This window comes from Podarcis melisellensis, assembly GCF_964234715.1.
Source record: "Podarcis melisellensis genome assembly, chromosome: 2".
Classification (NCBI taxonomy): Eukaryota; Metazoa; Chordata; class Lepidosauria; order Squamata; family Lacertidae; genus Podarcis; species Podarcis melisellensis.
Genome location: NC_138529.1, coordinates 56,849,091 through 56,874,929, shown reverse-complemented (window position 1 = coordinate 56,874,929; position 25,839 = coordinate 56,849,091). Strand labels below are relative to the sequence as shown.

General features: G+C 42.2%; 1 protein-coding gene and 1 long non-coding RNA gene across 2 annotated transcripts in view; one reads left to right on the top strand and one right to left on the bottom strand.

Moving 5' to 3' along the window:
- The window catches only part of JADE2 (jade family PHD finger 2), a 139,765-nt gene that overhangs the window by 15,785 nt on the left and 98,141 nt on the right, over positions 1-25,839 (bottom strand). Inside the window, exons 6-9 of the mRNA XM_081893298.1 lie at positions 19,566-19,777; positions 14,403-14,570; positions 13,825-13,941; positions 5,719-6,180 (exon numbers count right to left, since the gene is read on the bottom strand). Coding sequence (XP_081749424.1) covers positions 5,719-6,180; positions 13,825-13,941; positions 14,403-14,570; positions 19,566-19,777 — 959 coding nt within the window. The remainder of the gene's footprint in view (positions 1-5,718; positions 6,181-13,824; positions 13,942-14,402; positions 14,571-19,565; positions 19,778-25,839) is intronic.
- Positions 6,945-13,438, top strand: LOC309360201. The gene is made up of 3 exons (XR_014163950.1): positions 6,945-7,700; positions 8,292-8,444; positions 12,183-13,438. It is a non-coding gene; the product is annotated as an uncharacterized lncRNA (long non-coding RNA).

The following is a 25,839-nucleotide window of genomic DNA, read 5'->3' as shown; positions in this document are numbered from 1 at the left end:
CTGCACAATAGTAACTGATGTCCCAAAATTTAAGGTATTACAATTTATGGTTGTTTCTGCTTCTGAAAGGTGTTTGGTGGGGAAAAAATACCCCTGAAATCTATTAATTTTATGCCACTGAGGTGCTTTATCTATATTAACATATCCAGGTAAAAAAATGCGCATGCAGTTTTGCAAGCAAAAACTGACCCAGTGAAGCATGCAGGTGCCCTTTTTCTGACAAAACACACATGGCATTGCATGGGGGCTTTTTACCACCCTAAGACACAATGGAATCTAGACTGGGGTAGCGGATAAAAAAGGTAAAGAGACCCCTGACCATTAGGTCCAGTTGTGACCAACTCTGGGGTTGCGGCGCTCATCTCGCTTTATGGCCGAGGGAGCCAGCGTACAGCTTCCAGGTCATGTGGCCAGCATGACTAAGCAGCTTCTGGCGAACCAGAGCAGTGCACGGAAACACCGTTTACCTTCCCACCGGAGCGGTACCTATTTATCTACTTGCACTTTGACGTGCTTTCAAACTGCTAGGTTGGCAGAAGCAGGGACCGAGCAATGGGCGCTCACCCCATCGCGGGGATTCAAACCGCCAACCTTCTGATGGGCAAGTCCTAGGCTCTGTGGTTTAACCCACAGCACCACCCGCGTCAGTTTCTTAATTTTGGTTTATCAAGGTCAATAATGCGAGGGGCAAAAGAATCAAAGAAACAGGGCAGTGGAATACTTTAAAATTGTCACATCTGTGAATGGGTAGTTTTGTTTTTTTTTCTTTCTTTCTTGTTTTTTTTATTTTATAAAGGCTTCCTGGAGTAACATGAATACAAAATATGATGTCAGTTTGGAAGTAAAAGCAATCAAAAGTAAATTGAAAATATGACTAATTCCTCAATAAGTCCTAATTATCCAGAAAAAAAGAACACCCTCCTGAAATGAATGTGAATAACAGTTCAAAGGGAACTAAATATGCAAAAGCAGAGGACTTGACTTTACTGATACATGCTCATTAAGGTTTTAAAAGGGTTTGAGTAGAGTGGTAAAATGCATATTGTGCACCAAATCTAAAAACAATCATCTTATGAGGATATAATTGCAAGTTTTATTTATAATTTTATTCACGGCAGCTCTGACTGTGCTCTCCCATTGCCAAAGCAACAAAGGTCCTGCATGAGTGCAGTAGCCCAAATCCTGGATTCAATACAATGCTTCAATAATACACAGCTCCTGGATTTGGCTCCTACTGCACAATGACTTTTTAGGGATATAATCATATGCATACTTCTTTGGGAGCAAAGCCTACCGAACTCAGTGGGACTGAGTTGTGAATAAACATAGGTAGGATCAGGCTAAAAGTTTGGTTAAGCACTCACAGGATTAAGTAGTTCCTACATGGACAGCTAATCCTGAATAATAACACAAGAATCAATCTGCTCACGGGAACAAGCCTTAAATACTATAAGGTATGACACCTCCAGCTAATAGATGAGGCTTTCAGTATTTTCTAACTCCTGTGGGTACTCAGTGATCAAAGAATGCTTATTTTAAACCTATCAGTGATGTTTCTTTTGTTGGTTTTTTTGTGAGACCGATCATTGCTTAAATTGCCTATTGGTAGGAATTGTGCCAGATATTCTGCGCTCCTTAACTTTAGGTTTGGGTGGATAGTCCACTTTGCTCTGTGAACTTCCCTTTCACATAGTCCACTTCTGCATTAGGTTCAAATCTGGAAATTTATACCAACTCAAGCCATGATTACACTTTGCAACTCCTTTGACACTTTCCCCAGCTGCAATATCTGTAACTGAAGACAGCCAACAAGGGGCCTCTACATGAACTTTCAGGCTGTAACCCAGGGCAATAAAGCAAATATAGTCTCTAAACTAAATACTATGGACTGCTTAGAATCAAAACCTGGTGGTGAAAATGGACTACAGAGATTGGGAATGGTGTGGTATAAAAACGGGTTAAAAGAAATGCGGACAACTGGTTGTGAAAGGTGGGAGAATTGAGGTGAACCAACAGAGGATGATGGGAGGTTTCTGGCATTAAAAAAATGGATGGGTCTAGAAATTGGGCGGCACTGTAATGGGAATAGCAGGTGTTAGGGAAGAAGGTTTAAACAGTAAAATGTTTGTCTTATCTGTAAACACCCTAGAAAGCAGCCTTCACACTGTCAATATATCCTGTATGCTCTTTTTGAAGATTCCCTAGATGATTCCCTGTATACATTGCTTGCTTGGTCTTATAATACACACACTGAAATATACTGAGACAGCTCCTAGCCCCACCATAAAACTGGTGGAGGAAGCAATAAGAAAGTGGATGTCAGAGAAGGAAGTTGGTGTGAGACAATACTATCTTATCTGCATAAACGTATCATGACTGCTCTAACAGTGATGCACTTTCTTCTCAGACCTACATGGTTTGGACTGCAAACCCATACAAAATGTTAGTATTATATCAAGAAATTTTGGAAGCTCCCGTTTTAGAGGGTGGAAAAGTTTTTAGAAAAAAATGTTAAGAATAAATATCCAAGACTCAAGTACAGAAATGTGATTTATGCACTATATATTTTATGTGCTCTATATTTTAACACACACCTTTCGATTTATTATGGTTTGAAGTGAACATCAGACTGAAATCTCTTTACAAGGGAAACAGCTGCCTCTGGCAAGATATGTGTTAGAATGTCTTTCAGTTTCTTAATTTATATGTCTAAGAGAAAAATGCTTTTTATTGGCCATGTAACTACTTTCACCAGCATTGCTAAAACTACAACACACACCATAAACAAGCTGCACTTCTCTATCAAGTAACTGAAAGATTATGAAGCTTTGCTGAAGTTGATTAAGATAAATTAATTTTTACAGCTGCATTGTTTTGAATTCACTGAGTCTCGGGAGAACTTAGGACAGTGGCTCTCAGTGGAAGATTGTTTTGCTGTGTTTGTCTTTGTTGCTAAAAACACAGCTTCAACATCCTAAAATTAGAGAGATCAGAAATGTAAGCAAGAGAATCATTTTCCTATGTTACAGGAAGAAAATAAAGGGTGAAGGGAATGTACATGGCTGAAGAGCAATCTTGTAAGTCTCAATGCATAATCATGTCATCTAGGATAAAGGTTATATCTGGTTCAGGAAATCTCTATTCCACTTTTAAAATCTTTTAGTCCAATTCTAAAGATATTTCAGATTGGCACAAGTTTTCCCCCCTTTTCAATCCATGCCTCATCCTGTGATCTGTCACTTACTGTTCCTGTTTAATGCAGGATCCTGCCCCTTTACCCACTCCACAAAAACTAGTACTTTATTAAAGAACTTGCACTATTAGCCTCAACTCACGTGTTGTGATATTCCTCTTCTTGGCCCTGTTCTTGTGTGTTGAAATGGTGTCAGTTGTGGTTTTTATGAACAATTTTGTCCTAGATGCAATTGTATCTTATGGATAAAGTTAATTTGGGTTCTTATATAGTTTTTAATATCAATTAAAATATTTGTAAAAGAGCAGAGAAAACAGGTTTCTGACCATGAATTACATCATAAAACAGGGATGAGGAGCTTGTGGCCCTCCAGATGTTGTTGGACTGGTTGAGTCTAACAAAATCTGGATGGCCTCAGGTGCCCCATCCTCATTGTAAGAAGAGATCTGGGTAGCATTCTGGAGGCATGATGCTGGTTTCAAACCTGTTTTTAAGACTATAGCAGCAGCTGGTGCAGTAATAATAATGAGTTGGAAGAAACTTAACACTAGCTGGGTTTTTTTTTAATTTTTGAGGGGGTAAAAAGGTGTTTTTTTAAAAAAGTGAAGCATTACATTCCTTCATGAAGAGCAATTTCTTTGGGTCACTTCATCTCTTACCTACAGAACACTTCCTAAGGCCCAGTGGCATTTATACACAAAATGCAGAAAGTCCCCCAGCCTCACATGGTAGAGATCATGAATTGCATTTCATGTGAACCTTCTGAAGCACCATATACATTGAAAAGAGTGCTGCTGAGTACTGTTTATGGTAGAAAGGCAAGCGATGCATTTTAACGCAAGCACACATATAATCATAGGAGAAAGAATCAAAATTAAGTGTGAATACAGTGTTTTACAAAATGCTTTGATTCTTCATCTTCCTCTCTCTGATCAGGACAGATCTTGTATTTTCATGGCTTATTTGAACCTCCAGTTTCACCTCTGAACCTGGCACAACTAGGGCAGTCAGTCACAAGGATGACGCCTCTGTCAGCGCTTACCCCTTGTACATTTATTCCCATGCACTATTAAATCCTCTTTGCTTCCCATTCCTAGATTTTCCTTTCTGCTTCTCTGTGTTTTCCTTTCTCAAGAGATGTTCACTAGGCAATTTGTTTTGTGTCTTCCATCTCCTCAGTTGTTTATGCAGTGCCAACTCTGCCCCCATCTCCTCTACTTTCTGTAGCATCACAGTTGGTTCCGCCACTGTTTGTTTTTGCATGCATAGCTAATAAAAGAGAAATTTACAAGAGTCCAAGAGTTCTGGCAACATGGAACTTCACAAAGCAGGACTCTAATAAATTTCCTTTTACTGTCTTGCATGCGGCAGCACAGCCTGCACTAGACACAGCAGGGGAAAAGTAGGGCAAAAGAAGAGTAGATGAAGGTCTGTCATCATAAATTGTTACACTGAGCAACTTCACAAACATTGACCATTCCTTTGAAAAGATTATTAACAAAGCATTCCCTGGCCTTATCTAGAAACTGATTCCTACTATAAAAATTAATCACAAAGGAAAGAATAAATTTAATGAGAAAAGATACCCTTCTGTCTATGCTATCCTAGCAGTGTGCTTTTAATTTGCTTAGGAGGGCCAAAATGTGTGGTGGGGTGGAAAGGACTGCAGGATTTATGGGCATTTGACTTCCCTACTGAGCTTTTCAAGAGCTAGTTCTAACCAAGCCAATGGGTCTGTGCTGAAAGACACCCCATGTCATGGACCTACAACAGATTGTTCTGCTCTCTCTCTCTCTCTCTCTCTCTCTCTCTCTCTCTCTCTCTCTCTCACACACACACACACACACACACACAATTCTTACCCCCATTTTTCCATTTGATTTTTGTGCTTGCTTGGAGTAAGAATAGACCCACAACTTTTGGTTTACATGGAAGTAAAGTTTGATTGTGTTCATTCCGGCCTAACCCTGGTAAATATACTGTACATAGGACTGCAGCCCTCATTTGTTACCTGGGAAGAGGACCAGGGACTTGTTTTGGTGCTGGCCGACAAAAGTGCTTTGAGTCCTTCACTCTGTCACACAAGCTACCCAAGGAACAGGAGGAAAAGTTTGGTGCTCATTTTGGCCCCATGTGGCCAAGAGGATCCATGTGCCAGCCAAACCTTCCTCTCTGAGTTGGAGAGAGGATGGGGATTTTCTCCACTGCTGTACTGAACCCTTGGAAGCTCACTCAGCTGTGGGGACAAATTCTGCCTTCTCCCTAGCTCCAAGGTAAAGAGGAAGGCTGGGGCCTTTCTCGTTATCTTTACAAAAGGATGCTCTAGACAGGCAAATGAAAAATATGAAACTCCTTGAGTAAAAATCGTAACAAAAATGAATATACAGATAGCGATCAGAACAGAAGCTATGCCTGGGCGCTGTGAAGTTTCAGTGATTGTTAGGATAATCAGGACACTGGAGTTAAAGAATTACTAGAAACGGTAGAACAGCAGAACATTTCACAAAGCCGGTAATTCTACTCACCCTCTCAAGATCTTGCCTGAGGTGTGTGAAGAGCTTCAAGCGTCGGTACAGCACATCTTGCTCTTGCTGAGCCAAGTTGTCCACCTCATCTGTTTTGGGCATCATTAGAGGCTTGTTGTAATTAGCTTTCCTCTTTAATTTCCAGTACTGATAGACAAAATCAACTAGCCCCTCAGTCAAGTCAAGGTTCTCAGCCACTTCAGAGGGCTTCACGAGATCATAGAAGTCTTCCTCCAACTGTTGGAGCTTCTGTTTCCTCAGCGTTACTTTTTCCATATCCAGCTTGCCTTGATCTGCATCCGTCCGCGCTTCGTCTGGTGGCTTAGTGGCACCACTGCTGTGCTCAAGACAGAAGGACTTGAACTTCACCTCATCGTTCTCTGCTAAAAGCGTCCGCATGTCCAGATTCCGTTCAAAGGCGCATGTTACGTGGAAGGCTGTGATGCAGGAAGGCATGGAACACTGCAACAGATAGGGGGAGAAAGCAGAGCAAAGACCTGAGTATTCTTGTAAAACCATTTCATGGTTAACTAGGATCACTTTTACAAGAGTACCAACAGCAAAAAATTTCCTGCCGTAATTAATACTAGCAGTAAAATTAACGGAGGGTGATGGTGGAAAGTACCACATCCCCATTACTCTCTGTTCAGACCCCTCACTTTTCTTGAGGAGATGGAAAAATACCCCTCCATAATGCCCTCTCTCACTATTCATCTTCTACAGTACATTTCTATCCCCTACACTACAGCTTGCTTACACACTACGTTTATGTTCTTGCTGTTTTTCCTTCATGTAAACATTCCTCATGGGATCTGTCTACTTGATTTTGCTGAGGAGATATTTAATTATACAGCACAGCTGATCCTGTGTCCCACCAAATTGGCTCAGTGTGATGGTCAGGTATTTTGCATGGCCAGGCCAAGTTTTCCCAGTTTTTTATTATATTTCCACTGATTAGACTCAGAAGCCTTGTTCTAGCAAAAATAGAAGGAAAGCCCATCCAGGAAGAGGTGCTATGTGGAATGGAGTGAAGATGAGATCTGCTGTTTTCTTTGCTCTTCTTAAAACTTGTCCAGGTGGCCTCTCCTCTGGGTGGGAAGGGTAGGAAGAGTGCACTGATTTCACATTAACAAGCTGCATCCCAGAGGAAGTACAGGTCTATCTATCTATCTATCTATCTATCTATCATCTATCTATCTATCTATCTATCTATCATCTTCGGCTTGTTTATTTTTACACTGCCTTTCATCCAAAAGGATTCCAAGGTGGCTAATGCAATTTCTGTAGGATGTCACAAACATTAACATCCTGATAAGTAGCAAATTAGAAAAGAAGGATGCAGGATTTTTATTTCTCCTCTCCATATTTTCCCCTGGTGACCAATTATTCAGAGCACACAAGGGCCATGCCTTTGCCCTGCTTACTACATTTTGAAAGTTATTGATACTTGAAGCCAGCGTGCTGGTCAAAAGGTCAGCTAGCTATGATATAATACTAATTAGCATGGGGTAACATAAACTATATAAGTCTGACCAAACTGCAGGAGGCAGTGGAAGACAGGCGTGCCTGGCATGCTCTGGTCCATGGGGTCATGAAGAGTCGGACACGACTAAACGACTAAACAACAACAACAACAACAACAAACATGAACTATGGAACTGTGGGAGATTAGCAGCCAAACGTAACTAATGCATATTCCTTGCTAGTTAGCATGAGAAGGGGCTAATACCATAGAGCTGTACTGCTGACAGGCAATTGCTGAGTGTCTACTCAGACCATAGAAATACAACTGGTAGAGAGAGCTGTGTGTTACATCATTTCCCCTCCTCTCCTGGAGAGGAAGCAGCATATAGTACTTCCTGTTCCTCTCTCTTCTCTCTTCCTTTGATTAGTGCTGTATGTAGTCATGGCCCTGCTTGCTGCAGCTCTAGGTATGGGGCTTTTGCTGCTACTGTTGCTGTGAAGCAAAGCATGATTATAAAGTAGGTAAATCTTATTTTTAAACTTACATTACAAGTTGTTGCCTGATTCTTTGTTAAGTGAGGTAAGAAGGGGGAAGCCAGCTTACTTTTTAGTTGAACTTTCTCCAAAGGAGGCCCTGCAGACTAATTCCTATTCTTTTAATTGGGGTGCCAAAGATGGGATTTTCAGACTCTGTTAACCCACACGTATGGGGGCCTGGTGGGATAAACTGCAATCAATATATCCTCTCCTACCCATTTAAACCTATCCCACATGTACCAGTTTCCAACACTGAAGAATCCTTTTTTCACTGTGACACAGGGAAGGGCAAGGAAAACGGAATTCAGTAAAAAGGTGTCGGGGAAAAAACATTTTACTTGTAATGTTTGAATGGCGAATAGGACTTTTTTTTTTTTGCCACTGCCAAAAAAATTGAGGATACTTTATTACATTTATACACCAGCTTTCCTCCAAGGAGCTCAAAGTGGTAAACATGGTTCTACTGGTTTCCTGGAGGTAAAAACCCAAGGTATTTATATATGACACAAACATTGCTGACATAGAAAGTAATCTCCTGTTAAACTAAGTAATATGTTTAACCCTTTGAGTAGAGCTGAGTCCATGTGCCAAAACAGGGAAAAGGAACCTGTGACCCTCCATAATATGTTCTGAGGCCACAACAAACATCCACCCCAGTCAGCAAGGCTAATGGTGAGTGATGATGAGAGTCACAGGCTGTGCAACCCTAATATAAAAGGAGAAAGGTATGAAGAAGTTCTGATAAATGAGTGGGTTGCTTTTTGTTTTGTACTAAAATGCAGTAACAGTAGAAAGAAAATGGACTTTAGAGACTCTCCCCCACTCCCCAACTAATTCTGGTTGAGATTTTGCCTTTGCCTATAAAACAGAGCAACAAAAGTACTAATGGTGCCGAAGCATACATTTGCCCTTCTGAAACACTCATATTATATTATTATGTGTTTATGAGGGTGGTGGTGAGACCAGAGTTCCTACCACATTGTTCTGTTCTTTTTGAACTACCTTAGCTAATGTGATTTTTGGGTCGCAGACTGGGTCACAAGTTCATGAATAAATCTACACTCTTAGGGGCTTGCAATGCCCCTGGAAAGACTGGACCTTTAATAGTATCTTCCCCTTTGATATAGGTCCTCTAATTATATATTAAAAAGAAAGAGAACAAAAAAGTGAGCCTCAAGCTTTTGGCAAGCTAGTAACATAAAAATTAACTGATTAACGCTCATTGCAGTCGCTAAATAGCTGTCAACAGTTCTTTTAAAGAAAAAAAAATCAAACAATTTTATTAAAGCCCTCCCTATCTAATTTGTTCTGTCCCCCTCCTCCCCCAGGCAGCAACATCTGAAGTGCCATTTCCTACCCAATATAACACATTCCCCAGCTAGCTGTATGTAACTCTGCTGTCTCCTCATGGATCCACCCACTATTCATTAACTGTTTTTTAATAGCTCCGAGTGTCAGGTAATTATTTAAGCCATAACCCATAAGAAATCAGTCTATTCCAGCTGCTAATGACCAGTTAAACAGCAATAAGGAGCTGTTCTGAAGACCTTGTTGCTGAAGACACCACACTGAGCAGTTTACATAGTTCAGATATATTTGTTAAGAACCATGGTTGCTCCAGCTTGAATGATCGCATTAACGCAAGGGGACACTTCCTGAAGGATTTGAGAAGCGTTTCGGGATACTACACGTACTCAATTGAGTGTGAGGGCATTTCAGGGAAGAGGAAAAACAATTTTATGTTCAGTTTTAAATGCACACTCTGTGCAGCTTTATCTCTGCCCCACTGGTCCCTTAAGGTGCTTTTCTCCTCTGCTGAGCTCCAGGAAAAACATCTGGTGAGAGGATGCTAAGGGAATATAGGAGGTTGGGGCAAAGAGAGTTCACTTTCCCCTCACCCGAGCATCTCCCTTTCCTCTAAAAAGGCAGACCCGTATCCCTGTGACTGGGGCAGACCTAGGGTTAGACAAAGAGGTCTGATACTGACATGTCAGGTTTGGTCCTCATATTTGCAGGATCTTAAGGAGGGCAAAAGAGCCATAACAGTGCTATGGGACACTCTGCCACTTGTGGAGCTACTAACAGAAATCTGTCCAGGGTGGTGATCTGATAGCCCCTAAACAGCAGATCTAACCAAATATTTTAAACTGCATTCCATGCAGGGATAAGGTGTGGTGGGATGCACTGACGCAGACATGACCTAAGAATCGGAGTATTGAGTTTTCATTCATTTTGCTGGATGCACAGTATCAGTGCCCAGATTTGTAAAGCAATGCTGTTCTGCTATCATGCGGTTTTTATCATAGGCCTGCCTGATATAAATACCTGGGCTGGGGATGGGAGACTATGTTGAAAAGATGCAGCGGAGTCACTTTCCTAAGTGTTATTGCATTTTGAGGTTACAGGCTTTTGCCAGCAGTAAACAGCTTTGATTGAGTTTTCTTGTCCGGTAGCCAAAGCTGTAATTTTACTGCATACATAGCTAGATAGCTACTGATGGAGCCAATTGTGTTTATATTGGAGTAACATCTGGGGGTACTTTAAAATGACTGATTGGAAAGATCCTTTGTGCTGTTGTGCACACAACTAGCTGCAGTGCTTAGATGAAAGCTGGGCAAGGACCTCTCCGGCTTAGCTAAGCTACAGAAATAAATGCATCTCGGTTTCTCCCCTCCCTATTTGCGTCACAAACAGTATTAATATCATTATTAAATTGTTTATGACTTTTGCTAGAACAACAGCCTACACAGTGCCCTTTTATGAAGGAAAGATTATCCGCGCTACCTTAGAGATAAAACAAACAGAATGCCACCCATCCTGGGTTTCCTCTGACAGATGGCAAGTAGCAGTTGTCAGGGACTCTGCCCGAAATGCAAATAGGAAATAATTAGCAAGCTGAGCTGACAGGTCAACAACAAAAAGTACCTGTTCAGCAGTAGCTACCAAAGAACCTTGCATTAAAGTGATAATGAAGACGTTATTGATGCATTATTCCCCTCCTCCAGCCCAGCTAGCAGAATAAAACCATACAGCAGAGTGGGGAGAAGAATATACTGAAAGGTAGAAAGAGTTGGGAATTGTGTTAATGTACCACTGTATAGGGTTGTGGACTTAGTCTTTTCAAAAAGGGAATTGTTTAGTACTGTACTCTTGCACATCCCTGCCCCTTGGAAAACCAAAGTCATATGTTTACACGTCAACGTGGTTATTGTGAATGATCCTCTGTATCATTGTTGAACCTGTAAACCAGTGTACAGTGGTACCTCGGGTTACATGCGCTTCAGGTTACATATGCTTCAGGTTACAGACTCCGCTAACCCAGAAATATTACCTCAGGTTAAGAACTTTGCTTCAGGATGAGAACAGAAATCGTGCTCCCACGGCACGGCGGCAGCAGGAGGCCCCATTAGCTAAAGTGGTGCTTCAGGTTAAGAACAGTTTCAGGTTAAGAACGGACCTCTGGAATGAATTAAGTACTTAACTCGAGGTACCACTATAGTTGCACTGATGTTGCATTGCCTAAAGGTACTATCTCCCAGACCGCCTCCTTCCCTACAGCACTTCTCAGATGTTAAAATCAGCAGAGGCGGCCTTCTTGGTAACACCACCTCCCTGGAGAGGGCATTCTCTGTGTCTGCCCCTAAATTCCCTCTTACAGAGGTGCATGTGGCTTCTTCATTATAGTGTGTTCAGAGAATGCTCAAGATGCATCTTTGCCTGTGTACCCAACGTACTCCTATGGCTGAAAACTGTTTTAACTGTTTTTAATTCTTAATTGTTGAAACTTGCCCCAAGACCTGTTGGCGAAGGGTGGGTAATAAATTTAATAACAACAACAAATGTATTTATAATAGTTCTTATCTGCCCTTCACCATAAGGTTCCAGGGTGGGTTATAGTAATATAATCATACAAGTAAAGGAGGAAGGATTTGTATACGATTATAAAAACAAGTAACACAATTCCTAGCAACCCCATTACTCCATTACCTACTCCATTACTTTTCTCCACTAAGTCCCTGGCTATTGTCACTTTCACTGAGCTGCATGAATTTTGATCCCTTTGCCTGGAAGGTTTCAGGAAAGTTACCCCCCGCCCTTGGCCAAAAGCTATTTTATAAAGCTATTGTGGAGTCTTCTATGCTAAATTTCACCTGCATAAGCAAACCCAGATGGAGATGCTACATCAACACAAATAATGAGATTTGCAATCCTAATGTGATGAAAGTGGGGGCAGATCTGAATTCTAATTCCCCCTCCCCTATGTTTCAGTTTGATGCTTAGTCATTGCTTAAACGTTTAAACAAATGAATCATCTACATATTTCTTTCATTCCTTCTTTTGGTGAAAATGTTCTCCCTCTTACGAGGCCAGCGCCAACAAAAGCTCAACTGTCAGTCTTATGAAGACTTATGAAATGTGGGATGTCAGCAAAGGAGACAATAAAACCCTGTTTTCCATTTCAGGTGACCTTTCATGCAAATCCACTCAGCTCAGAGCATTTCAAAACTAACACGCGAGCCAGAGCTAAGAGGATGAAGTCTCAGAGAAAACTGAATTCTTCCTTTTCTTCCCACCCCCCCCACCCAACGCTGCCAAGTGTAGCCGTCTTGTTTCCCTGCCCTTCCGTTCTTCAAAAGCAGTTGCCATTATGACAGAATATCTCCATCTGGCAGGGTGAATAAGCAGATCCACCCAGAGCCATCGCAAATGGAATTGAATCAAATGTTGGAAAGATTTAATGAAACGTGTGTGAGAGCTTTCACTTCAGGCTAAAAGGGATTGCTTTAAAAATTCTCCCTTCCAATGCCCCAAACGTTATGGTGGTGGCTTCACACTTTCTGTTCATATAGCACATGACTTTCCTTCCACCAGATAGCTGTCTCACTACAGTTGCAGCCTCAACGTACAAACAATCTTTGACAGATCCTCCCTTTGGACCCAGAGATCAACACTTCGGTAATCTTCCTAGAGATCAAAGTGAGCTTGGATAAGATAAAATACTGTGATAAAAGAAGTGGAACAGAACACTTGACTATATTCAGTGGCATTTCTTGTTACCTGGGAACTAAAGATAAAAAAGACCAACATTCTGCTGCTACCTCCTGCAAAACCTGACAGGAAGGGAAATAATTTACACACAAACCCCCTTGACTCCATGGAGACACTGGGAGAGGAGAGGGAGTCCCTCTCCTTTCCCTTCCAACTAAAAGCTGCACATGAGATAAAAGCCAGTGAGGTCAATGTAAAGTAACATAATGGTTAGCAGGTTGGACTATTACCTGGGAGACCAGGGTTCGCCCACTCAGTCAAGAAAGGTACTGGGTAACCTTGGGCCAGTCACCATCTCTTAGCCTAACCTACCTCACAGGGCTGTTGTGAGGATGAAAATTTTTTGGGGGGGTGTCAGGTGACTGCCATTGGAACAGGGGAGAGAGGCAGAGACACTGTAGGGATACAGGGAGCCTCCAATGCTTCTAAGGAGCAGTTCCTCTTCCAGCAAGGGGAAAAGCCACACCTCCAGTGGAGAAGAGAGGGAAGGGGCCAGCCAAGTGAGGAGAGGGCTCAAAGATGCTGCTGAGAGCCCAAGTGCCTCACCTAGCCCGGCTGGCCAGGAGGCACACACCACTTCCGTCGCCACGCTTGCGCAGAAGGGTTAAACACAACGAGGGGAGGTGGAGATTTGGGGTGTCTAAGTTCTTATGTTGGGGGAGAAGCCGGAAGGGGCAACTCCCGGATTCTGCCTAAGTGACTAAGACAGACATGAACCTTGTGTATCTTCACTGTATATAGTTTGCACAATAAAACCTGTAAAAGACAGGTCAGAGTCCTGCCTGGTTACTCACGAGCAACTACCACCCAGCATTCTGACAGGGACACACACCCATGTACACCATCTTGAGCTCCTTGGTGGTATAGAAATGAAATAAATAAATAAACAAAAGTTATAACAAAAGTTATAAACACCCAGCGAGGCCTAACAGGTTGTGCCTTTTGGTCGCTTGTGTATATTATTTGCCAGTGACTCTCAACACGCATTTCATTAAAACAATTTCTTTATCTTTCTGATATGGGTGGTGCACAGTTTGACTACACATAACTGCTTACCTGAATACATGTTCCAGTGCACTCCTTGCAAAGACTGCATGACAAAGCCCATCTGCTTGCTGGGATATGTGATATCTTCGTAATGGGTTCCATTTTTTCAGGGCATCCAATGCTAACCTGAGCACAACACAGAACACACCAATTATTGGCTATCATGTATCTTCTCAAAGGATAAGAACAGAACTCTAAGGGTGGCTCTGATACAAACTAAATTCGACACATCAACCATGTAATGTGTGAAACAGAATTAAACTGTGAAAACTGCTACCAGGAAACTGCAGGTGTTTCCATGGAATGCCTGCAATACATGTTACAACTGTAGTGTGAATAGCCCTGGGGATAATTATAGCACATTGCATGGAGAAGGTTCTGAATGTCTGAATGGACTGTTTAGAGATCACAGTGCTTAACAACAATAAGCTTCTAATTTCAGGCATCCTTAAGTCCTGTGTGCTCAACATAATCCTTGGCATGAATGACAGGTGATGATTCTGGACAGTACCTGGCATGGTGAAATCCAAATATATCTTATCTACATCACATCTACCTACCACTTAGAAAGTCATTTAGTATCTTACTTCAGGTATCCATAAGGCACAGCTAACGTGGACCCATTTTGTCCCACTCCGGGTGGGTTTCAGAGCTCCCCCTCTCTTTGGGCAGAGTAAACACTTTGGCTGGACTCCAAGGGCACAGGTTCGGCAAAGCCAGTTTCCGATGGGAACTTTCAGGATTCCATAGCAAGCCTAAGTAAACATATTGCAAAAAGTAAGTTGTTTTTATGAGGGATGGAAAACAACACTGTAAAATACTCTACAACGAAGACAGGCAAATTAAATGTGATACATTTAATTCCATGTGCTAAACCTGTTGGTAGACATATTGCACTTCTTACATTATTCAGTCTTATTTTCTTAGTCTTTGAGAATCCATCAGTATGATTATTTACAAAGCACTGGAGTTCAAGTCACAAGTGTCCAAATCTTAAGTATTCTAGAAGTTATGCTACTGTGTGTGTGTGTGTGTGTGTGTGTGTGTGTGTGTGTGTGTAGGCAGGCATGCTCCAAACACGCCTTTCAGGATTCCACAGCAAAGTTTAAATGATTTATATGCCAAAAGTGGCATTAACTTCCAGATTTCGTTCATTAAACACCCACATATTATGTATGATGTTTAAACGGTACATCACTGTGCAATTATGCCTAGATTGAACTTCAAATAATTTACTAATTATTTAATTTAAATTACATAATTTAAAAAAAAACTGTTGTCAAGATTGCTTTGAGATATTTGAAAGGAAGCAATTAATAAATGGAATAAATAAATAAATAAATAAATATGTACTGTGGACATCCCTAAGCTTAAACTGGCCCTCACCCATGATGGGGGCTGAATGATGATCTCATTAGAGAGCTCTTCCTCTCTCTGGTGTTTTGACAATCCCAGAGCTTGATATCTTTGCTACTAATGAACAACTGGGAGAGGAGCGAACATGGGAGGAATGAAAACAGGTACTGGGCTCTCATTTTTTTGAGGCAGTTTAGGCATATTAACATCCTAAAGCAGGGGTGCCCAAACTTTTTTCAAAGAGGGTCAGATATGATGAAGTGAACATGCGTGAGGGCTGACCAAAGTTGTTGAAGTTGACCCCAAGATTGTTGAGCTGTTTCTAGGATTGATGTTGTTGGGCTTTTGTTAGGATTTTACTCCAGGACGTATACTGCCATGGGGACTGGATTAAATCAAACGGCGGGCCAGATTAGGCCCCCGAAACAGACTTTGGACATGCCTGTACTAAAGAGTCATGGATTTCTAGAGGATAGTTTTTGTCACATACAGCAGGTCCCAGGTTCAATCCTGGCACCTCCTGGTTTAAAAAATGGGGGAGGAAGTATGTTTGCATTTCACGTTAGCAGGATTAAAGAAGCCTGAGACCTGCTTGAAGCCTTGGAGAAAGATGCTTCCAGTCAGAGCATACACTCTTGGGTTAGATTCCCCACCCCAATCTTACTGGACTGCAACTCTCACTTGTCCCAGACTATTGATCATGCAGGCTGGGGCTGATGGAAGCCGTAGTCCAATAATATCTGGAGGGTCACAGGTTCTCCCTCCCCCAGCGTAACTGGACCATTTTGACTCAGTAAAAAGCAATTCCTTATGTTCATGTTGAATTCAAGCCACCCTGAAAGTCACTAAGGCACTCTTCGAGAAAGAGTAACACCTCAGGTTCATTTCCACACAAGCTACAGCTCAAGCCCATCAGTGTGGGGCTACCCATACTGGAATGAATACATTAGACGTTAAAAGCTCACTGCCTCATTAGCAGGTCCCTCTGTAGGTGGTAAATTTTAAAGCCTAAAGGTAATCCAAAACCAGCTCCTGACTTATTCATTTAATTGATCTGACGTGTGTGGCAAGACGGCAGTTGATGCACAATTTAAAGTTCCTCTTGGAAAAGGTAGAATTTGTGCTCTTTCCTGCAGCTGTTTGCAATCTTTAACTATAAGCTCCTTAAAATTCACAATGTGTTCCAGATTGTTGTGTTCTTCCTTCCAGGTTAGTTCACTTGTAGGTTAGTGTGTGAATCACATTATGGACTTTTAAAGAAAATCCAATATCCATTTTCTTCATTCTGAGCTCATGTGTCTTAGAAGCACAGTGTTTAAACAGCTTTGATTTAACTGTGCCAGAGAGAATGGAGTAAGAAGAAATCCTTAGGAGCAAAGAGGAATCTATAATCAACTGCCTTCAAATTCAACTGTTATTTGCATCCCTACACTGAGATCAACAGCATACTTGTTTGGAAAGGGGGGGCCACAAGCTGCACCCAATTAAGTAGCAAAGGGTACTAATGAACCAAACGAAAATGTATTTCCTTCAAAGACCAGCTCTCAGCACCCCTAGTAAGGTAAAGGTACCCCTGCCCGTATGGGCCAGTCTTGACAGACTCTAGGGTTGTGCGCTCATCTCACTCTAGAGGCCGGGAGCCAGCGCTGTCCGCAGACACTTCCGGGTCACGTGGCCAGCGTGATGAAGCTGCTCCGGCGAACCGGCACCAGAGCAGCACACGGAACGCCGTTTACCTTCCCGCTAGAAAGCGGTACCTATTTATCTACTTGCACTTAATTGTGCTTTCGAACTGCTAGGTGGGCAGGAGCTGGGACCGAACGGCGGCAGCTCACCCCGCCGTGGGGATTCGAACCCCCGACCATGCGATCGGCAAGTCCTAGGCGCTGAGGTTTTACCCATAGCGCCACCCGCGTCCCCCCCCCCAGCACCCCTACCTGTTTCCAATTTTGAAATTCATATGACTGTTGTTGTTTTTTAAAGGCAAAGTTTTCTCATCTGCTTTTTGGTAGAGGGCCAAAATAAGGTCGTAAAATTTTAGCGTGCACAGAAACTGCTGGTGACACACTTTGTGGGGAATCGCAAGGCATGCCTTCCTCATCTGCATGTGGTTTGCATGTCATGATAAGGCAAACTATGAGCTTGCACCTGCTTTGCTCTTCCCCGGTCCTTTTAGCACAGTATGGTGGGGCAGCTAAGTTAAGGCTTGGCTGAGCAGAACATCTGAACCCAGGATCCTAGTTAAGGCCTCGCCTTGTTAACCATGACCTGTAGCACAGCTAAAAGGACTGAGGAGGAGCAAAGTGGGTGGAAGCTTCTTTCTGAGAGCCAGCTCAGTTGCATGGTTTTGGCAAGCCATATTTCAGTTTACGGCAATGTCTTAAAGAGGCTACAGAAGGGACCGGGGTTGCTGGTTGCTACTGGTCAAGATGCAGCCAGTCTGACATAGCAATTCCTGCCTTCCTGGAGGAATTCAATCATGTGCCCAAGCCTTGAGTGAGAGAAGAAATAATTGCTTCTTAACACAGCATGAAACTCTCCTATGAGGTGCATTAAGCACCACCTTTTTTCTGACAAAGGCTCTGTCCCATGTAAGACAGACAAAAGTTCAACACCAGAAACTTTTTCTACCATGGAAATACAGCTGTCCCTGCTGGACTTCTCTTTAAAATTGTAGCTTTTGAATGTATTGGGGGAAATTGTGAAATCAACAAATGAGGCAATTAGACAAAACCAACAAACAAATAAAAAAACCTCACAAGGGACCACTTCTGTGTCTTTTTGCATAAATTTATTGCTCAAGCACATAAACCAGGGAAGAATTTGTCTGGATGAGGGTAAACAGATACAAAGGAGAAGTGAACTTCTGCAGCTGTCTGACAGGTGCAGCTTGTTGTATATAGTTGGAGGGGGGGGGAGAGAGCATGTTCTGAAATTCTTTCATGTACACAACACTTAAAGAGTTATCGAAACCCTTTTCTTCCATTATACTGGATCAACCCAGGGATATAGCCTGCCCACACTATATTCTGTCGTGTAAGAAATCTTTATGATTCCTGGGTCTCCTTGGCATTAGAATTCATGGGGGGGGGGGGGGGAGAAATGTGTTTAAAAGCTTCTTATACTGTGTCACAACACACGAAAGCATAAAAAAGTGACAAGAGGGCTGGTCATATAAGTGAGGAGCTGTTATAGACATGAAGAGGGCAGGGAACAAAAAACAAAAGAAGACTCACTGGAAAGGAAAGTTAGAAGCCCATAGCCTTCCTAGCACTATGGTGCTGGCTACTTTTTCCATATACATGAGGCTACTTCTGTAGACATAATCTCTGGAAGATATGATAATGTTTTACTTTTAACGTATCAAAGACTTGCATAACTGTGATCTACTAGGAAATGGACAGCAGTGATGGAAGCTGTGCCCTGTGCCCTCCTCACCAACTCTTTTTCTAAATCCCAAAATGCTCTGGTGCAAATCCTGCTAGCAAGTGACAGCACTTAAACTCCACCAAAAGAGAAAGAGGGGAAAGCCTGTTCACTCTGCCTAAAGGAAGCTACCTATGATTACACAGAACATCCCAGAGTCACTATTGATGGCCTGACTTCAATGGCCTTCAATGGATTTTCTTTCCTTCTAAAGGACAGTCGAGAAACTTGACTGGACAGACCTGTATAGGATATTTGCTACGTATTTGTCTATTAAATTGACTGCGAGCAACTTATCCAAGATCCTCTCTTAGTCACAGCCATATTCAGCTCAGTCAAGACCATTAAATCATCAACCGGCATTTTGTTACAAAAGGGCATGTAAATGAGTAGTTAAAGATACACCAGATTCAACTATACTTGAGTAAAAAAGGGGAAGGAAATCATGGGGCGAAACTTAAGAACTTAGCCCCATGCCTTACACCCGTTATATTACTGTTTTTATACCAGCATAAGCTATTGGTCAACACAGGCATGTGTGAATTTACTTACGTCTATGTTCAGGTGGGCCTGAAGGAAACTCCAATATTATGGTAAGCAAGAATGTGAACACAATACAATACAAAACAAAATACAGGGAGAAATAACATATGAAGAACATAAATACCGAAGAATAAGAAATGCAAAAGGCAGGCAGGCAGATTATAAGCAGGACGAGTTTGGAGGCATCCTCTATTCCCTAGCACAGCGATTCCTCTCTCTTACCTCTGAGGCAAGACTGTTGTCTCAATGCACACGCTAACTGTGACGAAAAGCCCAAACTTTCCCATGTCATGAGAGGACGTGACAAGCCACAGCAGTAATGGCTGGAGGATGGCTGTCCTTCTTGGTTCTGGTGTGTGCCAGGCAACTAAGTCCTCTGGGGGAGGGGGCTGTACTGCCTCAGCAAAGTGAGAAATGCTACTCACCTGGTGCACACAGACGTTGCATTTGTCACAGAAAACCATCTCGTTGCCATCCTCTCCTTCTGGCGAGCGGCACACGTCACACACGACATCCTCATCGTACTCTATGCCGAGACCTTCTTCTGTCTCGATGGCAACGTTCATGTTCTCATAGCACAGCGTCTCCAGCTCCTCCAGTACTCTTTCCAAGGTGAATTCGTCCATTTCTGGCTTTTCTAAAAGACCAAAAACAACAACGCTCAAATTACTTTAATGTCAAGGGTTCTCAAACTTTGTCGCAGTGAGAAAGGGTGGGTGTTATGTTTAATTGCGGCACAACCGACGCAAAAGGAGCACATCGTTGACAGAGCCTCATCACCTTAGCCCAATCGAAATATGTGCCAAAGCTGGGCACAGAAATGAATGCTTGCCTCCCCTGACTATAATTGGTGTCTACTTAAAGAAACAACAATCCTGCTCCCATTGTGGACTATGACTGTTCTGTTAACCAGTCTTGCTTTTAAGCCCTGGAAGCAACTCCCTGGAGTACCTGCCATTGTACCTGAGCTACATAGTTAACTACCTATAAAGGGTATTTTCACAAGGCCATTGTACATAAAAGAAACACTTTATAGTGTTGAATAGACAAATGGATTGGTAAAACAAGGTCTTGTTCAGAAAGCTGCTTTTGGTTCTGAAGGCTGAGTTTATGTGTCACAGTTAGTAATAAAAGGATGTGTCCATTAAAGTGGCAAACAGTGGGTAGTAAAGAGGGATGAGATCAGTCAAACCAGTGCCAATAATTTGCTTTGGCAGTATCAACATTTATGTCTTGCAAGGATGTTCTCTGTTGTTTGAACTTTTAAAAAGAATCCTTTGATGCAAATAAGCTTGTGAAATCTGATCCACTTTAACAGTAATGGCAACTGCTCACAATGTGTTTATTAGTTTGCTTTACACCCCCTGCACAAAATTTAAAGGGGAGGGGGCATTCACAAACTCTACAAAAAGTGAAAAATTAATTTGTTTTGTATTTTTTGGTATTTATGTTAACTGTATTTTATAAATATTTTTTTTTCTTGCACTCTTAAAATCTACCCCTTTTGTGGTAGTGGTTCTTTGTTTTCCCTAGTCAGCTGATATGCTAAAATGGAGTGGTCTGCTTACTTTTTGTATGTCTTACTTTGCTTTTTATTCTCATTATACCAGATTTCTCAGCAACTATAGCTAGTAATGTGATCCTGTCAGTGGCTGATCCACAGCAGGAATCTTTACTTTGAAATTATACCAAACCCGTCTTGTTAGCAAAAGTAATTTCTGGCTGCTACCTTAATCATGTGATTATTTAGTTTTTAATAATTGTTCTTTGGACATTTTATTGATATTTTGTTAATTAGCTAAGATGTTGGTAATGGGAGAGAGATGATATACAGTTTTTAGAAAGATACAAATAAATAAATAAAAACTAGCAACTAAAGCAGGAAAATCTACAAATGTTAAAATTTCACCAAGCCTTCATTCTCACCCAACTTCTTCTTTGAGGGTTTTTCCCCCCCATTCCAACACTTTCCCAAGGCCAATAGGAATGCAACCCCACTGTTCAAGGGAACAGTCTGGCATTGAGCATGTACAATGAGGCTAACTAGAGCACCATAGCTCTTACCTTTAAAAACACTGAATAAGCAGGGTGTCTCAGAGGGGTACTTTAAGAAGTGCTATATTTGCAAGACACTCTTGCTGCTACACATTTTATTTTGCTAAGGGTATTTGCATCATATTTCCCCAACTGAAATCTAAATCAATAAATAAACGATGACTATGCAAAAGAAAACAGGTTAGATGACCACAATTAAATCAAAAGTACACAATTACCACCACCTAACTAAATTTGTAGAGCGATACAGATTATCTTATTCATAAGCAGGATCATAAAAGTGATTTTCAGTTATGGTTCACACCATATGTTCATGGTACAGAATGATGCTGTGATTTATCTGCAATATGCACACATTGCATTCAGTGCAAAATCAGTAGTGTAAACACAATTGGCTAATCACAATTTACACTCCTGTAGCGCATATTCAGGGCCCAATAATTATTCCTCTGCACCCAATACAAAGTTGTAACACAGATCTGCTTCCTTTTTTCCTATTTTGAAATAATAGAGCATTGATTGGTGTCCTTTGGGCTTTTTAGGTCCCTTTGTTTAAGTTTCTTATGTTTCTGGCTGCATGACTGCCAGACATGAGAATATGACAAGCATACATATTAATTTTACGCAAATAACAAATGCCCTTTAGACATTGCTCCCCATCACTCAGATCCGTTCTTCTATGCACTCCCCTTGAGACCAAATACACTGGTTACATCTGACCAATCAATGTAAGCTATCTTCAAAGGCTCTTCTGCAGGTGCTCCTATCCAAGGAGCTTCCTGTTGATCTCTAAGGTGGTACACCCTAACCTTTGGCCATGACCCCTGGGACAATGATGTGATGAACTGAATGTGAGGATCAAAAGAGGGGAGGAATAAAAGGTTTCTCTTAATACAGGCAGAAAAGTAACAACTGCAAGATAGTGTAAAGGTTGGATCCAGACTGCAAAAGGGGTAGTTACAGAATAATAGGTTGAGCTTCTGTTCCTCTTTGCTTCCCATCCCCTTTTCTTTTCGTCATGTATTGAAAGCCTGGTTTGCTAGTTGTTTAATTGGGAGCTTTTCCAGTTGCAGAGCAGGAGGTACATGTTTTGAATGAATGAATGGAAATTCATGCAAGTACACAGAACCCCCTTGCTGCTGCTTCACTCCTTCCTTCATGTGAGTGGACAAAACAAAGTAGGAAGTGAAGCTGACCATAGCTTACTGCCATATGTGAACTGGAAACTAAGCAGAGACGTACCCGGGGGTTTGTGAAACTGGCCCCCACTGGGGGGCGCAGGCCCAGGGAGGGGGAAGAAATCATCTCTCAGACTATGGAGTGTACAATGTATGTGTGTGGTGGCATGCCGCCACTGTCGCAGTGAATTCAAACGCAGGAGAAGCTTCCAGTCCTTCCTGCACCATGGCACAAAAGTGTGCAGTAAAGTGATATTTTTCGGCGGGTGGGTGGGTGCTGTATCAGCTCCTTGCAAGGATGCAAGGGACCCTATGTACGTCTTTGAAACTAAGGTCAACAGCTTCCAAGCAAGCCAGGATTCAGAAGCCACATATGTCCTGGGGCTTATAAATCCTATTGGCAACATGGACTCCCACTTTCCCTGTGATGTTAATACCCTTGATTATTGTAGTGCTTGTTCCACCCTCCTGCTGCCAGACCCTGTTGGTGCCTCAAACTAGGAAATGCCAGCAGGAACTCTTTGGGGCTTGTCGCTCTTGAGACAGCATGTCACACAGAGTGCCACGGGATCTCTGGTGACTCAAACCACAAATTCTAGAATTTCATCTACAAGCATGTTTTGTTTGTTTGTTTGTTTGGTTGGTTGGTTGGTTGGTTGGTTTGTGTGTGTGTGTTTTCTCTACAGAGCTAGCAACCTAAAGAGGGCCTAAAAAGGTGTAAGAATTTTGCCATTTCCTCCCCAGGTCTCCAAATATCCCCACCCCATTTTTTTCCAGGGTATGCATGGCCCTGTAAAAGTGTGCAGGGGGTAGTGGATATCTATGGTGCACCTTTAGTAGATACCCCATATACAGTCGTACCTCAGGTTACATACGCTTCAGGTTACAGACTCTGCTAACCCGGAAATAGTACCTCAGGTTAAGAACTTTGCTTCAGGATGAGAACAGAAATCGTGCTCTGGCAGCGCGGTGGCAGCAGGAGGCCCCATTAGCTAAAGTGGTGCTTCAGGTTAAGAACAGTTTCAGGTTAAGTACGGACCTCCGGAACAAATTAAGTACTTAACCCGAGGTACCACTGTAAAAGGTAAAGGTAAAGGGACCCCTGACTGTTTGGTCCAGTCGTGAACAACTCTGGGGTTGCGGCACTCATCTCGCTTTACTGGCCAAGGGAGCTGGCGTACAGCTTCCGGGTCATGTGGCCAGCATGACTAAGCCGCTTCTGGCGAAACCAAGGCTGTTTACCTTCCCACCGGAGCAGTACCTATTTATCTACTTGCACTTTGACGTGCTTTCAAACTGCTAGGTTGACAGGAGCTGGGACCGAGCAACGGGAGCTCACCTAGTTGCAGGGATTCGAACTGCTGACCTTCTGATCGGCAAGCCCAAGAGGCTCAGTGGTTTAGACCACAGTGCCACCAGTGTCCAGATACCCCATATAGTTACAGATAATTAAGTCTGGCAATTTAGCCTCTTTTATTCTTTTTCATGATAATGGGCCTGCAGTCCAGGATGTCCTGACCCTGAAATGTCACCCCCTCCTGGGCTTGGGTCTAGGACCATGGTTCCTAATGTGGGGTACACACCCCACAGGGGAGCAATTTGATTTTTAAGGGGGTGGGAATTCGAGAATGAGTTATTAATAGTTAATAACTCATTTTAGGCTTCCTCCACGTGGATAGGAGTTCACTTTTTAAATAATAAGAATTATATCTCACGGGGGGAGGGCATCAGGATTTTAGAGATGCTTAGGTGGGGCATGGTCAAAAAAGGTTGGGAGCTACTGATCTAGGGTATGATTATGGTACAAGTAGTTACTTCCTAGTTAAAGCTATTAAGTAGAAAGAAGCTGGTTTTTTGTAGCATTTGGTGTAGCTGCCAGTGATTGAGAGCTGGGACTTTGGTTCTCTATTCTCTTTGCCCTGTAGCTATTCCCAGTACATACCCCTTCACAAGCGTTTAGGTCTCAGTATCCAGTCCTTTCTCTCTCTTTATGCATTTCTGTTTCCCCACCTCTTGTCAAGCACACTAAATTCTTTGAAAAACTTAAGGTTGTACACAGAATAAATTATGGAAAATAATGCAGAAATCTGAGCAGTTTTGTGTTAACAGCTGTGCAGAAGACCAAGGATAGGCACAATATTAAAAGAGAGAGGGAGAGTTAAACATGGTAGAGAGAATAAGGTGTATGCGATTTGAACAATTTATTCAGATACCACTATCTGAATTTTGGCAGGGAGTAATTGGCTCAGAAAACATGCAGATCTACAATGTGCTTGGACACCTGGGCAACATAAAGAGCGTCTCAAAGAGCCATCCATTTTCATGCTGTTTTCCTTGGCTTGACAAGTTTAGGCAAGGATGTGGATTGGCATCTTGCATGTCTATGTCAGTCTGGGATTCAGCCAGCCAGACAACACAATTCTCTACTAGGGCTTTCAAATGCTAGAATAGTTACGCTAGAACATGCAGAGAAACCTAACAGTACCAGTTTTGCTGTTGGCAAACCTTATGGATGACTACAGGATGCTTTCAGAATCTAAATTTGATATATAATAGGAAGCATGCATTGACTCTGTGCACTTCCCAAATTATAAGGCAAATAGGGGTGATTTGGGTGAGGTTTTCATATTCTGTAGTTGGATTGTGCCGTTAACAAAGCAATGGATCAGGAACTTCCTAAAGTCCCAGGTAGACCTGGGTGGCCTTTTTAAAAAAAGGAAAAAGGAAAAGTGAAGCATAGTTGATAGAGAGCTCTCTCTTTCTGTATCTGCAAAAATATGTTATGGGGAACAGAAACCCCATTTTAAAAAATAAAAATAAAAAAATCAGTTGCCTACAATTTTGCTGGCTTAATCCATTCTGGGGAGGCTCTTATGTCATGCACCTCTGTAAAACTAAAAAAGTTATATCCCTGTTTATATTCCTCATTGTAGTGAATGGAAAGAAAGCAACAAATTCGTTTTTCTAACAGATCTATCTGGTCTCAAATAATGTGTTGAGCTGAAAAGACATAAAAGTTGCTAAAACAGATGGGTTGCTTCCCAGCTTCCCAAAGCTACAGGTACAGGTTGAATCTTGTGGCTGGTACACAGCCTTAGTATATACTGCTTCATGGCACAGTACACACAGACAACTTTTTGAGAGGGGTTTTATAGCTACTGGCTTATGCTGAAGATGGCAGTATAAAGAAGCACTGTCCAGCGAGAGCTTGAGTATGCATATCAGCACCCTTTAAAATGGTAAGCCTTTTCACTAATCGAGATCCTGAGTCAAGGAAGGAGAGGCTATGTGCATTTAGATAATCAAATCCTGGAAGGTTTCTGACCACGACACATGCCTTTTCTCTGAGGACTGAGTAGGATCACAATGCTAGAAAACCTGTTGTAGCTCTTGTGGTGCCTCTCTCTCGCTGCCTCTTCCTGGTTCTATTCCCTTTTCCCTTCTTGTTTGAGTGAAGACCAGGGTA